The sequence below is a fragment of the Zophobas morio genome, unplaced genomic scaffold (genome assembly GCF_036711695.1).
Source record: "Zophobas morio isolate AGI-343-1 ecotype UQ-CSIRO unplaced genomic scaffold, CSIRO_AGI_Zmor_V1 ptg000030l, whole genome shotgun sequence".
NCBI lineage: Eukaryota > Metazoa > Arthropoda > Insecta > Coleoptera > Tenebrionidae > Zophobas > Zophobas morio.
Genome location: NW_026972135.1, coordinates 4,431,507 through 4,447,635, shown reverse-complemented (window position 1 = coordinate 4,447,635; position 16,129 = coordinate 4,431,507). Strand labels below are relative to the sequence as shown.

Below are 16,129 nucleotides of genomic sequence, written 5' to 3'. Positions count from 1 at the left end.
TATTTCCGTCTCTACCACTTTGAATAATCCAGCAAACTATATCCAGAGTGACGATTTAGTTGTAAAAGCACCAACAACAAGCAAACACTTGAAATGGAGCAAAAAGAAAGAAGAAAGCAAAAAAAGATCCATCCAAAGGACAGGTCTAAATTTTTGTCGCAGTTTCTATTCTGGTACCTCACTTTAAAAATTTTTACCCTTATAAACACCACCTTTCCTCAGCTGGCAACTACCAATTTTATTAAAATCGCGCACCTTCAATGAAAACAGCTTGTACGAAGCTGCAAAAGAACACAAGGCTTCAGCTCTCGGAGACAAGTTGGAATTTTTTTGGAAGGAAGAAGAAAACTATCAAAAGCACCCGTCACTAACAAGAGCTCTTTTAAAAAGCTTTGGTAAAGAATATTTACTACAAGGGCTTATACTTTTACCATTTGATCTTGGAGTGATGTTAGCTGTTCCTGAAGTTGATGTCACGTCACCAACACGTCTTAGTTTCAGGTTACTGGGACCTTATTTTATGAAGAAGTTTTTGAACTGCTTTGCACAACAAGAATGCGGCGGAATCAAAATATATCTGGTTACTTCGTTAATTGTTTCAGTAAATCTGTTGCAAGTGTTATATTTTCACTGGTTTTATTTGCAGTTTAGTTCTTTTGGAATCAAAGTTAGAGTTGCTTGTTCTTCGTTAATTTACAGAAAGTGTCTCCAGATGAAGAAACAGTCGTTTAAAAAAAAATCTGTTGGACAAGTGGTTAATCTGTTTAACGATGTAAACAGATTCAACGATGTTTTCATCGTTTGTCACTACCTATGGATTGCACCTTTAAAAATTTTGGTTTTTCTTTATTACATAAACACCCTTTTAGGATCCACAGCACTTACAGGAACTGCGATAATTATTACTTACTTTTTAGTACAGTGTCTGTAGTTCGCACTTGTAGTATCTTCACTGAAAAAATGTTTTAGTGGTTGTTTCCAAACAAATGTTTTTGAGAAAAATTGAAGTGGCTTTGAAAACCGACGACAGAATTCGTTTAATAAATGACGTCATCTGTGGAATGCAAACAGTGAAGATGTACACGTGGGACACATCTTTTTCTAAACTTGTTAAAGCTGCTAGAGGGTAATGTCTGTATGTTCTTATACCACGTCTGAATTAACAAGAGATTTGTAGATCTGAAATGAAGGCACTCATTAAAGCTAATTTATTAACAATTAATAACGACACTATCAGGTTGTATGTTACGAAAATTGCAATTTTTTTATGTGTAATGAGCGCCATTTTGACTAAGGTGTCTTTAACGCCTGAATACATTTTCCCTCTGATGAGTATATACGAAAACCTAAACCTTATAGGCGTGCTACGCTTTCAGGTGGCTGTGACTTACTATACAGAAACTAAAACTTCCGTCGCCCGCATTCAAGAATTTCTTCTTTCGGGACAGAAACAAACTCGTTTAAGACAGCTATCAAAAAGTACTGACACTTGCAATCCAAAGTCATACAAAAGTTCTGAACCAAGTGTTAATGGAATTCATCTTAACAACGTCAACGTGACTTTCGATACCTTCACCGTGTTGGAAAATGTTACCTTCTCAGCCCTTCCTGGAGATCTAGTTGGATTATCAGGAAAATCTGGAAGCGGGAAATCAACACTCCTGCAAGTCATCCTCCAAGAAATTAAAGCAAAAGGCTCGATTGCCGTCGGCGGAAAAATTTCGTACGCGTCCCAAGAAGCTTGGATTTTTTCCGCAAGCATTAAACAAAACATTCTTTTCGGGGAAGAAGAAGACGAGAAGAAATATCTCAGAGTGGTTCGAGCGTGTGCTTTGGAACGCGATTTTTCTGTTTTCGCTAACGGTGACCAAACTCTCGTCGGTGAACGAGGGGTGATGTTGAGCGGAGGCCAAAAATCGAGGATAAATTTAGCCAGAGCTGTGTATCGAGATGCTGATATTTATTTATTAGACGATCCTCTAGCTGCTGTTGATGCTAGTGTGGCGCAACACATCTTCAATGAGTGCATTTTGGGGTACTTGAAAGACAAGTGCGTAGTTCTGGTGACCCATCACTTGAAGTACTTGACGAACGTTAAAAAACGATATATTATAGATAAAGGAAAAGTGATCCAGGAAGCTTTGAGTGAAAGTGTTTTTATGGAGCCTGATGAAGGAGCACTCGAAGAAGACGTTGTCAAATCTCACAATTTGCCTCCCGAAATTCCTGAAAGTGTTACAACCAAATACAGCACACAACAAATTTACAGGAAGTATTGTTTTTCTGGAAACAACTGGATTCGACCAAGTTTGATAATCATGCTACTTTTATTAACTCACTCCTTGAACAGCTTCATTTCTGTGTTTGTTGTTTTTCCCGCAAATTCAAACAAAACAGAGACGCTCTATTTTTTCAACTTGACATTAGAAAGTTTCTTATATGTTTATGCGTCTCTGATTGTTCTTCTCTTCTTGCTTAATCACACCTTATCTGTGATATTTATGACACATTTCATGTCTGTATCAAAAAATTTACACAATTCCTTGTTGGACAAAATTTTGGCCGTTCCGATGAAATTCTTCAACGAGCATCCTTCTGGTAGGATTCTTAACCGGTTCTCGCAAGATGTGGGTTGCGTTGATGTAATTGTACCGATCTGTTTACACGAAATGGTGAGAACAGCCTTGGATGGACTTGGAACAGTGATAATTATAATAATTGTAAATTATTGGTTAATATTACCAACGTTAGCAGCCATTCCTTTGATTTATTTCTCCACTTGGCTCTTTCAACCACTCAACAGAAATCTAAGAAAGCTGGAAGGAATCTGTAAGTTGGCAGCTCCCTCTTTATCATATAAAACTAGCAATGTTTCAGCCAAAAGTCCTATTCTGACTTACGTCGTTACTTCGCTGCGCGGACTTCCAACAATACGGGCACTTAACAAACAAAAAGTTTTAATTGAAGAATTCGATTACCACCAAGACACTCATTCCTCTGTTTTCTACTTATTTAAGTCTTTATTTTTTACTTACACGTTTTGGATCGATTTAATATGCTGCATATATTCCACAATTGTCACTTTCAGTTTTTTAGCTTTCAACACAGGTGAGTACCACGCGGTACGTACTAGAACTTTGCCCACAACATGTTACTTTCAGAGACATCGGTAGCAAATATAGGTTTAGCAGTCAGTCAAGCAAATTCCTTGGTAGGTTTAATCCAGTACGTTATGAAAACGTGGAGCGAATTGAGTGCCAACATGACTTCTGTAGAACGAATACTAGAATACACAGAATTACCGCAAGAACCAAACGATGGTACTTTCGTGCCACCACCATCGTGGCCCCAACTCGGACAAATCGAGTTTAAATCAGTATCGATGCGGTACGCTCCACACAAACCTTTAGTACTAAAAAATATTGAGATTAAAATTCAGCCAAGGGAAAAAGTGGGAATCGTTGGCAGAACTGGAGCCGGAAAAAGCTCTCTGGTGTCCACTCTGTTTCGTCTAACGCATTTCGAAGGTCAGATTCTCATAGACAACGTAGACACCAAAATCGTACCGCTGAATGTTTTGCGATCAAAAATCACCATCATTCCACAAGATCCGATACTATTCGTAGGTCCTTTAAGAAAAAATTTAGATCCGTTTGATGAATTCAGTGATTCTCAAGTTTGGAGTGCCTTGGAGGCTTTCAACTTGAAAGCGTTTGTATCAAACTTGCCACTGGGTCTTGAGACTCTGGTGGACGAAGGTGGTACCAATTTTAGCGTAGGACAGAAACAGTTGTTGTGTTTGTCGCGAGCGATGTTGAAGAAGACTAAGATTTTTGTCTTGGATGAAGCCACAGCTAACGTTGATTTGCAAACGGATGAAGCAATTCAGGCCACCATTCGAGAAAAATTTAAGGATTGCACAATTTTGGTGATAGCACATCGACTAGATACTGTTATGGATTTTGATAAAGTTTTAGTTATGGATGATGGGAGGGTTGTGGAATTTGGGAGACCTGAGGAATTATTGATATACCAATGTGGAAGTTTTTCTCAGGCTTTACAGCGAAATATAGAAAATTGAAACAGAAATATTTTGTTGTTCAGTAATAAATTGTACTTGGTTAAATACATATTATATAGACAATTTTGTTTTCAAACACTTACGTCAATTTTAACAACTAGAAAAAGTGGAAGAGATCAAGATCTATCTATCTATCCTGTTCTGGAAAGTACGGACAGTTTCTTTACGAATATAACCGAAAACAGAGAGCTTTATTGGGTGGTTTATTGATATCGAGAGATCATGGTCAGTAAATTTGGTCGATCTAGAACGCGGCAGTACGAGGGCAGAATATTATGTACAATTGTACACGCATAAATAACGAGCCCAGTGATAACATAGGCGAGAAGAGCCATTGGACAATTGTTATAGTCGAAGGTTGGGAAAAACTCTACGGTAGCTTGAAGAAATTCTTGGAGCTACTGGAAAACAGTTAGGGAATTAATAAGCATTTTCAAAACTGGTGTGTTAGTACGTAAAATAAACTAATTGTAAATACAGATAACTCTCATTAAAGTAAGTGCTTTCAAATAAATTAATTGCTAACCAGTATCTATATACTTATCCTTGACTTATATGAGGGAACGTGTAGTTAAAGGGATAATATTTATCTTCAAAATTTTAAAGCAGTACGTAAACATCATCAGTGATTTTGTTCCATTATCAGTAAAACAGCTACTCTGCGTAAAGTGAGGTTTATAAACTTGGGGTTGACGTTGGAGTTTCCGACACAGTGCTGTTTCTTTTAGAGCTGACAATTGTCATTTATAAACTCCGTTGAGAAGTTGCCGTCGATAGCAACTTTGATGTTCAACTCGTGCCGTATTTAAAGGGGTTATATGTAGAAGAAAAGTAGAGGATTTAAGTTGATTACTTCAAAAATTTACCATTTTAGACATGTTTTAAGTTTCTTGTTGACGAAATAAGTCTCCATGTATTAAGAAAAAAATGTCAAAATATAGCCCCGCCCACCCGCCCTATCTCAATTGTGATGATTTTTTTTAATCGTCGTAACCCGAAGAGAGGAATTTAGTTGTAAAAAAAGATACGAATTTAACTAAACTCACAAAACACTGTATATCTAAAAATGTAACTTTGCCCATGTTTATTACTTTAAAGAGACATTGGCCGGTCATCACGTTTTTGCCACTTCTTCCACATGAATAATGACTGTTAAATATCTGGTTGTTAACACCGAGTTTTAAATTTGAGAGAGAAAAGCTCGCTGGTGCTTACAGATATTGTTACATTGATCGGTGAATAAAGTCGACGTGGGTAAAACTCAACAATTTATTTCTTAATAACTCGAATTTACACGACTAACTATTACAGCGATTATGTACCAAATAATTCCGGCGCAACTTCACTGGACTCTCTTGACTCAACTGGTTGAATAATAATAATCGTTCCTGAAGGTGGCCTCTATTTAAATCCATAATTCTGCGATCGAGGTTTTTCTCGAATATTCATCGCGACTTCCGCTTGCAGGCTTTTCGAAGGCAGCTCCGAGACTTTCCTGGACGTCGCAATCGAGACTTCCGGTAACTTGCTACAGACTTGTTTTTATTATGCTAGCGTCGCACGCCCGTCCTGACTGACAATGACTCACCCGCACATTCTAGAGAACCCATAGGCGTCGTACCGGGGCGGAGTATGGGTTTATTTCAGTTTCCGCAACTGAGAAATTGCAGTTGTAAAAAAGTGCGTCAGATCTTTGCGTTATTCGGTTCATGTGACGATGGGCTAGTCCACCCTGGTCCACCCTCTTGATTGTAAGCAACGTCATACGTTCGGTTTTCTATATACGTGATTGAGAGTAAAGAATTCGAAACGCACGTCTTTGCATATCCCTGTTTTCTTGCTTCAAGCGGGGCAGGACGCCCTGGCGTCAACGTATATCTCAAACGCTGCAGAATCGGATCTCTCGATATTCGATTCAAGGATTCAATAAATTAATTTCGATTTTTTTACTTCTTCTGTATTGTAAAAGTATAGAGGTAATTATTTTTATTACTCTATTGAAATATGGGTAAGGTAGTAAGGAAAATAATCTTATGCGAAAATTCTTGAATACTATTGTTATAGAAAAGAACAACACCATAATAATTAATAAATACTTTTTCATATCAAATGAAAATTTGTAATAACCATATTCTTGTGTTATGACACCGTGTAAACTTTATAATGAATTATAAACTTAAAAATCCGAATAACCAATGATGAGAATAAGTAATACATTTATTATTGCAGTACGTATCTGACATGTGTATTTTTTTATTATTACATATGCATTTTTGTTTCATAAATACAACTGTAGCAGAGTCAACAAAAGTTAAATATACGCTTAATTTATTATTTAATTCAGACTTTCCGCACAGGTTTGTTACGCGCTTCTAGGATGGGCAAATCCACCCTGAAAATCGGAAGCACTCGGCATGGTTCGTCCTCGTCGGAGACACGACTCAATTCAATTCAGTCAGATCAGAAACTGCGTTGTGGATACTGTATTTGATTATAAAATGTAGCTTATTCAAATTACCAAACGTTTAAGCGGGTACCAAAGTAGGTACTTTCTAGCAATTTTTTTTTAATGGCAAATCCGACTGTAAGCTTGCAAATAAAATTAGAGAGGTGGTAAAGAAGGTATTAAAGACATTGAGTTTTTGTTTTTAATAAATAAATTCAGTAGTATGGAACTTGATGTTTATGAATTATTTGTTTATAAATTAAGATCATGTCCCGAAATGAAACAATTGGTCATCACAAACTCTCGTGGCAGTAATAAAGGCTTTAATCAAAATTCGGACAATAAATATTACCTATTGGCTGATCGGTAGTGAAACAACAAACAAAACTGTTGGAACTGTCTGCTATTTAACATAAAATTAAATTACGAACAAAACATGACCAATCTGAATAAACGAAAATTACTTGGAGAACGAAGTGAAACTATAGAATATTTTTTTTTAATTTATTCGATATGATAATTTTCTTGGCTACACAAAAACATACATTTCGGGGACAAGATGAATCGTAAATTTCTCTTAAAGTAAAGTTTTTGGAGGAGTCTTTGGTAATTAGTGGTCTTTCTAAAACCAATCAGAACGATTATTTTGGTATCATTTTTATTTTATTTGTTATTGTTAACTTTGTTAGTATTTTGAGAATTTATTTTTTGTTTCATTTGATATTTTTAATTTTGCTTTTACAATGATTTAAAATTTAACGTTTTCTCGTCATGTTATTTCAAAATCTTTACATGTTGGGATAATTATTTGAGTTTATAGTTCTATAAACTCCTAACAAATATATTTATGTGCTGAACCATTTTTTTGCTCCGCTTTCCTCTTCTAGCAAGAGTCTACGACGTTCTCGTTGGTTCTTGCTGAACGACATTGTAAGTAACATTTATAAAATAATATATATGTAATATACATAAAATATTTGTTATATTATATTGATTGACATGCAGCACCAAAACAAAAACACGTTCTCACAAAAATGATTAATTATACATATATATATTTCATACATGTTATAACCTACCTATAATGCTTTGCCCACCCATCAAAAATCACCACGAGCCGCCACTGCCATTATCATACTTTTAACACGTATAATTAAAATAACTACGTGATAAAGTATCCTTATCACAACTACTTCCAATAGTCGAAGTGTGTCTAGCTTGAATATTCAGTTGTAAAATACAAACACTCGGCAAACAATAGAAATGGAACAAAATGAAAGGCGAAAGCAAAAAAAAGCCCACCCGAAGGACAGGTCTAATTTTTTATCACACTTTTTATTCTGGTAAGTTACTTTAAAAATATTTTACTTATACACAACGCCTTTTCTTAGTTGGGAGCTACCAATTTTATTAAAATCGTATTCATTCACTGAAAACAACTTGTACGAAGCTGCGAAAGAACACAAAGCTACAGCTCTCGGAGACAAGTTGGAATTTTTTTGGAAGGAAGAAGAAAATTGTCAAAAGCGCCCGTCACTAACGAGGGCTCTTTTAAAAAGCTTTGGTAAAGAATATTTATTACAAGGGTTTATACTTTTACCATTTGATCTTGGAGTGATGTTAGCTGTTTCTGAAGTTGATGGCATGTCACCTACACGTCTTAGTTTCAGGTTACTACGACCTTATTGTATGAAGAAGTTTTTGAACTGCTTTGCACAACAAGAGTGCGCCGGCGGAATCGAAATATATCTGGTTACTTCGTTAATTCTTTCAGCAAATCTGTTGCAAGTGTTATATTTTCACTGGTTTTATTTGCAGTTTAGTTCTTTTGGAATCAAAGTAAGAGTTGCTTGTTCTTCGTTAATTTACAGAAAGTGTCTCCAGATGAAGAGACAGTCGTTTAAAAAAGAATCTGTTGGACAAGTAGTAAATCTGTTTAACGATGTAAACAGATTCAACGATGTTTTCATCGTTTGTCACTACCTGTGGATTACACCATTAAAAATTTTTATTTTTCTCTATTATATGAACGCCCTTTTAGGATCCACAGCACTTACAGGAACTGCGATAATTATTAGTTACTTTTTAGTACAGTGTCTGTAGTTCGAACTTGTAGTATCTTTACTCAAAAAACTGTTTTAGTGGTTGTCTCTAAACAAATGTTTTCGAGAAAAATTGAAGTGGCTTTGAAAACCGACGACAGAATTCGTTTGATAAATGACGTTATCTATGGAATACAAACAATGAAGATGTACACGTGGGAAACACCTTTTTCTAAACTTGTTAAAGCTGCTAGAAGGTAATATCTATGTGTTCTTTTAATACATCCGAATTGATAAGAAATTTGTAGATCTGAAATGAAGGCACTAATTAAAGCTAATTTAATAACAATTAATAATGACACTATCAGGTTGTATGTTACAAAAATTGCACTTTTTTTATGTGTAATGAGCGCCATTTTGACTAAGGTGTCTTTAACGCCTGAATACATTTTCCCTCTGATGAGTATATACGAAAACCTAAACCTAATGGGCGTGCTACGCTTTCAGGTAGCTGTAACTTACTATACAGACACTAAAACTTCCGTTGCCCGCATTCAAGAATTTCTTCTTTCGGGACGCAAAAAAACTTCTTTAAGGAAGCCATCGAAAACCACTGAGACTTGCAGTCCAAAGTCATACCAAAGTTCTGAACAAAGTGTTTATGGAATTCATCTTAACAACATCAACGTGACTTTCGATACCTCCCCTGTGTTGCAAAATGTCACATTTTCAGCCTTTCCTGGAGATCTAGTTGGATTATCAGGAAAATCTGGAAGCGGGAAGTCAACACTCCTGCAAGTCATCCTCCAGGAAATTAAAGCGAAAGGCTCGATTGCCGTCGGAGGAAAAATTTCGTACGCGTCCCAAGAAGCTTGGATTTTTTCCGCAAGCATTAAACAAAACATTCTTTTCGGGGAAGAAGAAGACGAGAAGAAATATCTCAGAGTGATTCGAGCGTGTGCTTTGGAACACGATTTGTCTCTTTTCGCTAACGGTGACCAAACTCTCGTCGGTGAACGAGGAGTGATGTTGAGCGGAGGCCAAAAATCGAGGATAAATTTAGCCAGAGCTGTGTATCGAGATGCTGATATTTATTTATTAGACGATCCTCTAGCTGCTGTTGATGCCAGTGTGGCGCAACACATCTTCAATGAGTGTATTTTGGGGTACTTGAAAGACAAGTGCGTAGTTCTGGTGACCCATCACTTGAAGTACTTGAGGAACGTCAAAAAACGATATATTATAGATAAAGGAAAAGTGATCGAGGAAGCTTTAAGTGAAAGTGTTTTTATGGAACCTGATAAAGGAACACTCGAAGAAGACGTTGTCAAATCTCACAATTTGCCTCCCGAAATTTCTGAAAGTGCTACAACCAAATACAGCACACAACAAATTTACAGGAAGTATTGTTTTTTTGGAAACCACTGGATTCGATCAAGTTTGATAATCATGCTACTTTTATTAACTCAGTCCTTGAGCTGCTTCATCTCTGTGTTTGTTGTTTTTCCAGCAATTTCAAACAAAACAGAGGCGTTCTATTTTTTTAACTTGACATTAGAAAGTTTCTTATATGTTTCTGCGTCTCTGATTGTTCTTCTCTTCTTGCTTAATCACACCCTATCTGTGATATTTATGACACATTGCATGTCTGTATCAAAAAATTTACACAATTCCTTGTTGGACAAAATTTTGGCAGTTCCGGTGAAATTCTTCAACGAGCATCCTTCTGGAAGGATTCTTAACCGGTTCTCGCAAGACGTGGGTTGCATTGATGTAATTGTACCCATCTGTTCGCACGAAGTGGTGAGAACAGCCTTTGACGCACTTGGAACAGTGATAGTTATAGTAATTTTAAATTATTGGTTAATATTACCAACGTTGGCAGCCATTCCTTTGATTTATTTCTCCACTTGGCTCTTTCAACCGCTCAACAGAAATCTAAGAAAGCTGGAAGGAATCTGTAAGTTGACAGCTCCCTTTTTATCCTATAAAACTAGTAATGTTTCAGCTAAAAGTCCTATTCTGACTTACGTCGTTACTTCGTTGCGCGGACTTCAAACAATACGAGCTTTTAACAAACAAAAAGTTTTAATTGAAGAATTCGAATACCACCTAGACACTCATTCCTCTGTTTTCTACTTATTTAAGTCTTTGTTTTTTACTTACGCGTTTTGGATCGATTTAATATGCTTCATATATTCCACAATTGTGACTTTCAGTTTTTTAACTTTCAACACAGGTGAGTACCACGTGGTGCTTACTAGAAGTTTGTCCACAAAATGTTACTTTCAGAGACATCGGTAGCAAATATAGGTTTAGCAGTCAGTCAAGCAAATTCCTTGGTAGGTTTAATCCAATACGTTATGAAAACGTGGAGCGAATTAAGTGCCAACATGACTTGTGTAGAACGAGTACTAGAATACATAGAACTGCCGCAAGAACAAGACGACGGTACTTTCGTACCACCACCATCGTGGCCCCAAGTCGGACAAATCGAATTTAAATCAGTTTCGATGCGATACGCTCCAGACAAACCTTTAGTACTAAAAAATATTCAGATTAAAATTCACCCAGGGGAAAAAGTGGGAATCGTTGGCAGAACTGGAGCCGGAAAAAGCTCTCTGGTGTCCACTCTGTTTCGTTTAACGCATTTCGAAGGTCAGATTCTCATAGATAACGTAGACACCAAAATCGTACCGCTGAATGTTTTGCGATCAAAAATCACCATCATTCCACAAGATCCGATATTATTCCTATGTCCTTTAAGAAAAAATTTAGATCCGTTTGACGAATTTAGTGATTATCAAGTTTGGAGTGCCTTGGAGGCTTTCAACTTGAAAGCGTTTGTAGCAAATTTGCCACTGGGTCTTCAGACTCTGGTGGACGAAGGTGGTACCAACTTTAGCGTAGGACAGAAGCAGTTGTTGTGTTTGTCGAGAGCGATGTTGAAGAAAACTAAAATTTTTGTCTTGGATGAAGCTACCGCTAACGTTGATTTGCAAACTGATGAAGCAATTCAGGCCACCATTCATGAAAAATTTATGGATTGCACAATTTTGGTGATATCACATCGCTTGGATACTGTTATGGATTCCGATAAAGTATTAGTTTTGGATGATGGTAGGGTTGTGGAGTTTGGAAAACCTGAGGAATTGTTGATAAATCAACATGGAATTTTTTCTCAAGCTGTACAGCGACATGTAGAAAAGTGAATTTTTTTTCTGTAATAATAGTAAATTATATTTGCTTAGCTATCTAGACAGTTTTATTTTCATCAATTTTTAGTAACAAAAAAGGATTCAACAGTTCATTAAATCTAGCACTGTAGTATGATCAGGGCGGTCCACGTTGTCTTTCAGAACATAGTTTTTCTACTCTATTTTGTTCAAAGGGTTATACATGGTTTTTAGGTAATTGGTATGAGTATTTGTAACAGTGTAACAATAACACTAGTATTAAAATTGCCATTAGAAAGAAAATCAAAATATTTTGATGAAGCCACTTCAATTGGTTTAAGTATTCAATCCGCAACTTCAGATATGGGTTCACCTAATAATAATAATAATAATATATTTATTGCCAACAGGTAATACACCCAGTTACAGGGAAACAGCAAAATATACCCTAAAACTACAAAATAAGAAACAAAACAATCATTCGCACAAGGCATCAAATTAAACTAAAAAATTCCAACACTATTCTAACGAACACTCCAACAAACACTTTCGTATTTTGTGAAATGAATCAGCATGTAGATCACAGCTTCCAGATATTTTGTTATATAATTCGCACATGAAGTTAATTGGCGATTTAACTGACGCATTAGTTCTCTTCCTTTGACAATAAAACATGAGGAATTGTCTTGAGTTACTTCTTGGTACAAGGAAGTTCAGCTTACTAAGTAAGTAATTACAATCGATATTGTTATTGACCAAACTGAGCAGAAACTTTAATGCGATAATCCTTCTACATGATGCAAGAGACAAGAAGTCGAACCTAGATAATAAAAGGGACTGATCTATACCTCGAACAGGATAGACAATTCGATATGAGAGAAATTTTAAAAATGTCCTTTGCACCGATTCTAAGTGCTGATATATAGGTGACCAAACTAAGGCAATATAGTCAAGTTTTGACCTCACTAATGAAAAGAAAAGGGTACGTAAAGTTCCAATTTTGGAAAACTCTCTGCAGTTCCTATAAATAAACCCATAATTTTTGAAAGCCATCGCGACAATATCGTTGATGTGATCTATGAAAGTGAATTTTGTATCAAACAAAACTCCTAAATCTTTAAATGAATCGCTACGTTTAATTACTGTGTCGTTAATAGCATATGAAAAAATCTTTGGAACCACTTTTCTAGTATACGTAACGCTGCAGGATTTGCTAATGTTAAGGAAGAGTCGATTTTTTATGCACCAATTTCCAATAGCTATTAAGCTGGCTTGAAGAATCATGCAGTCGTCGATAGAGCGTATAATTTGAAATAGTTTCACATCGTCTGCAAATAGCAATTTCTCCGAAGGAATCGTGTCTACAATGTCGTTGATAAATAACAAAAACAAAAGTGGGCCTAAATTGGACCCTTGCGGTACTCCAGAAGTTGGTCTAATAACCTTAGAAATAAAACCACGATATTTAGCATACTGTTCACGACCAAGTAAATAGGATTTAAACAAGTCAAGTAAATAGTTCGAAAATCCATAATGACACAATTTCTGCATAATAACGAAATGATCAATTTGATCAAAGGCTTTTTGGAAATCCAAATATATGGCATCAACTTGTTGTTTTTGGTCAATAGCTTCAGAGAGGTATTGAGTGAAACATGCCAAATTGGTAGCGGTGGAACGATTTTTCATGAAACCATGCTGATGAGGCGTAATGTACTGCTTGACCTTGCAATAAATATTCTTGTATATAATCGATTCAAACACTTTAGAAAAGTTGCTTAATAAGGAGATGGGACGATAATTTGTGACTTCGGCTGGATTTCCTTTCTTGAGAATTGGACAAATTAAAGCTTTCTTCCAAGCGTCCGGAAAAGTTGCATTACTGAGAATTAAATTAAATAAATGATGTAACGGTGTTACAAATATATGAGCACAATCTCTGAGGAGAAATGATGGAATCCCATCCAATCCCATATTTAACGAATTTTTGGAATGTTTTAGCGCCTCTAGGATCTCCCTCTCTGATATATAAATCAAGGAAACACCAGTTGTTTTAACGTCCGTTAATTCTGGCTCATTGATTGGAGTTGAAGCTGCGTATACAGAGTTGAAATAATCGCTAAATGTGTCAACGATCAATTTGGGACAATTGGTTTCTGTATTGTTATAATTCATTATACCTGGAATTCTAGAGGTACCTCTTTTACTTTGAACAAGTGGCCAGAATTTTTCAGGATCTTTAGAAAGGGATAGTTCAATGTTCCTCAAATAACTCATGTAGCTTTGATTAATAAGATTGTTAGTGGTTCTTCGATATTCCTCATACAGATAACGATAATAGGAAGACTTATATTTTTTATAATTTTTGAACGCTGAGGATTTTCTACGTAGATAAAACAATATTACTCCGTTGAACCAAGGAGGATAACGCTTGTGACGTCTACCTATGTATTTATGAGTTGGAACTGTTTCCTTAAAAGCATTATTTAAAATATCATAAAGTTCCGAGCAAACAGTATTGACATCGTTTATGCTAGTAAGATATGACCAGTCAGTCGAAAGTAATAAACTGTACAAATGTTGAAAATTAGCTTTCTTGAAGTTAAAACTTTTGGCTTGATCATTTACAGCAAAATGAGAAAGTTTCGTGTAGTTAAATGTTAAGCTAATTAAAAGAGCAGGATGGTAAGAGTCTTCCGGAACAAGAGAATGGTCAGATCTCTCAACTAAACAATATTTGTTGGAAAACACTAGGTCTAAAATACTCCCATGGTCGTTAGGTATGGAGTTAAATTGGATAATATTATAGAATTGACTAAAATTGTTTAAAATAATACTCTGACGGTCATTTGAGACCGAGCTGAATTTCGGAGTATTAAAATCACCCATTATTGCAATATTTTCGTTCTCTATAGAGGATAAATTATTACACAGGTCAAAGAATAACTCAAAATCCTGGAATGAAATTGACGGTGGTATATAAATTACAAATACAAGAAGTTTACAATTGTTATTTCCAGTTAATTTAGCACCAACAACTTCAACCGTAGGAACTAGGGCGTTGATATCAAATAGATTTAACTGAACTGAGTCAATACAATTGTTAACGGCTAAGAGTACTCCGCCACCTGTAAAAACACCAGTTAATTCCAAATTTCTATCCGTGCGATAAACAGAAAAATGAGTGGGAAAAAGTTCATCAGAGAGTAAACCATCAGTAGCCCATGTCTCAGTCAATGCTATTAGATCAAAATCAGACGATGAGACGTTATTATAGAAATTTACACATTTTGAACGTAGGCCTCTCACATTTTGGTAAATGCAATGAAGCAAGTTATAACTGGGCGTATTACTTGGTTGAACGTGCGATGGACGGGACACCGTTGTAATATTTTATTTTCAGATTTTTTTCGCCTTTCGAGATCCTAGATTGTAATTCTTGTTGTAGACGCTTATAATGCTCAATTTGTTTCGGGGTTTTATCGAAAGCAACACATACATTTCTAAAGTGTTCATTGTTTTTTAAAGCTTTCGCATTTTTTATCATAGGATGGACGTCGTTTTCTTGATTTAAGGTAACCTTTATTACCCTTGACTTAGGATTGACTGGATCTAGTCTCCCTAACCTTTGTATTCGTATTTCATTTGTAGAGACATTGGGATTAATTGCGTTTAAAATATTGGTAACCTTAATACGATCCTGTTCTTTTTGATTTTCAAATGAGACATCGAGAGTTTCCGGAACATTAAACATTACTATGTTTTGTTTGCGTTTTTGACGTTCGTAGATTTCCTGCACCACATCTTCAAAATTTGTACTTCCTGAACATTGTTGTTTTTCGGTCAGAGAAGCTTTTAATTCGTTTAATTTTAACTCAAAGTCGCTCTTGAGACTTGCTAAAGATGTTTCGAAATCAGTTTTAAGCGACGAAATTATTTCTTTCAGATCTTTAAACTGCGTCAAATTAGTATTACAAGAATTGCAGATCACTTTTATAAATTTAGATGTTTTTCTGGTAATTTTCATCTCGTTTTCTGATAAACCAATGCAACTGACCCTGACAAACATCGCATTGAATTGAGCATTCGCTAGCTTTAATAAAATCCCCACAATTATTAAGACAGACACTCATTTTGTAAATTATTAATGCTGACAGGATAAGACTGGGACACAAACTTCACACCTAGGGGCCCTTCGAGGTGACTAACATGAGACGCGCAAGAGAGGCCACGGAATAACAAATAATAAGAGACAGAGGAAAAAGTCAGCTGATAGTACTTAACAAAAACTGATATACTCACTAAACAACTTACTGAAACAGAAAAAACTCAATATGTAAGCTACTAATCAGGCAATGTGGACATTAATCTTTTGATATCATGA

At 35.8% G+C, this 16,129-nt stretch overlaps 2 protein-coding genes across 4 annotated transcripts; both read left to right on the top strand.

Annotated features, from left to right (window-relative positions):
* Positions 1–1,076: 1,076 nt before the first annotated feature.
* LOC135138409 (probable multidrug resistance-associated protein lethal(2)03659) lies at positions 1,077–4,081 on the top strand. Its single transcript, XM_064068379.1, has 4 exons — positions 1,077–1,126; positions 1,178–2,829; positions 2,878–3,108; positions 3,162–4,081. Exons 1-4 carry the CDS (start codon positions 1,077–1,079, stop codon positions 4,079–4,081), a joined length of 2,853 nt encoding a protein of 950 aa, XP_063924449.1.
* A 3,649-nt stretch (positions 4,082–7,730) lies between these two features.
* Positions 7,731–11,799, top strand: LOC135138197 (probable multidrug resistance-associated protein lethal(2)03659). 3 transcript variants are annotated; one of them, XM_064068116.1, is made up of 7 exons: positions 7,731–7,870; positions 7,919–8,146; positions 8,198–8,622; positions 8,670–8,826; positions 8,878–10,529; positions 10,578–10,808; positions 10,862–11,799. In XM_064068116.1, the coding sequence occupies exons 1-7, from the start codon at positions 7,791–7,793 to the stop codon at positions 11,779–11,781; spliced, it is 3,693 nt and encodes a 1,230-aa protein (XP_063924186.1). In that variant the 5' UTR covers positions 7,731–7,790; the 3' UTR covers positions 11,782–11,799. The 3 variants fall into 3 exon arrangements, with proteins under 3 accessions (XP_063924186.1, XP_063924185.1, XP_063924187.1); XM_064068115.1 differs by having other exon boundaries at positions 7,919–8,622; XM_064068117.1 differs by lacking the exons at positions 7,731–7,870; positions 7,919–8,146 and having other exon boundaries at positions 8,573–8,620.
* The last annotated feature ends 4,330 nt before the right edge of the window (positions 11,800–16,129 follow it).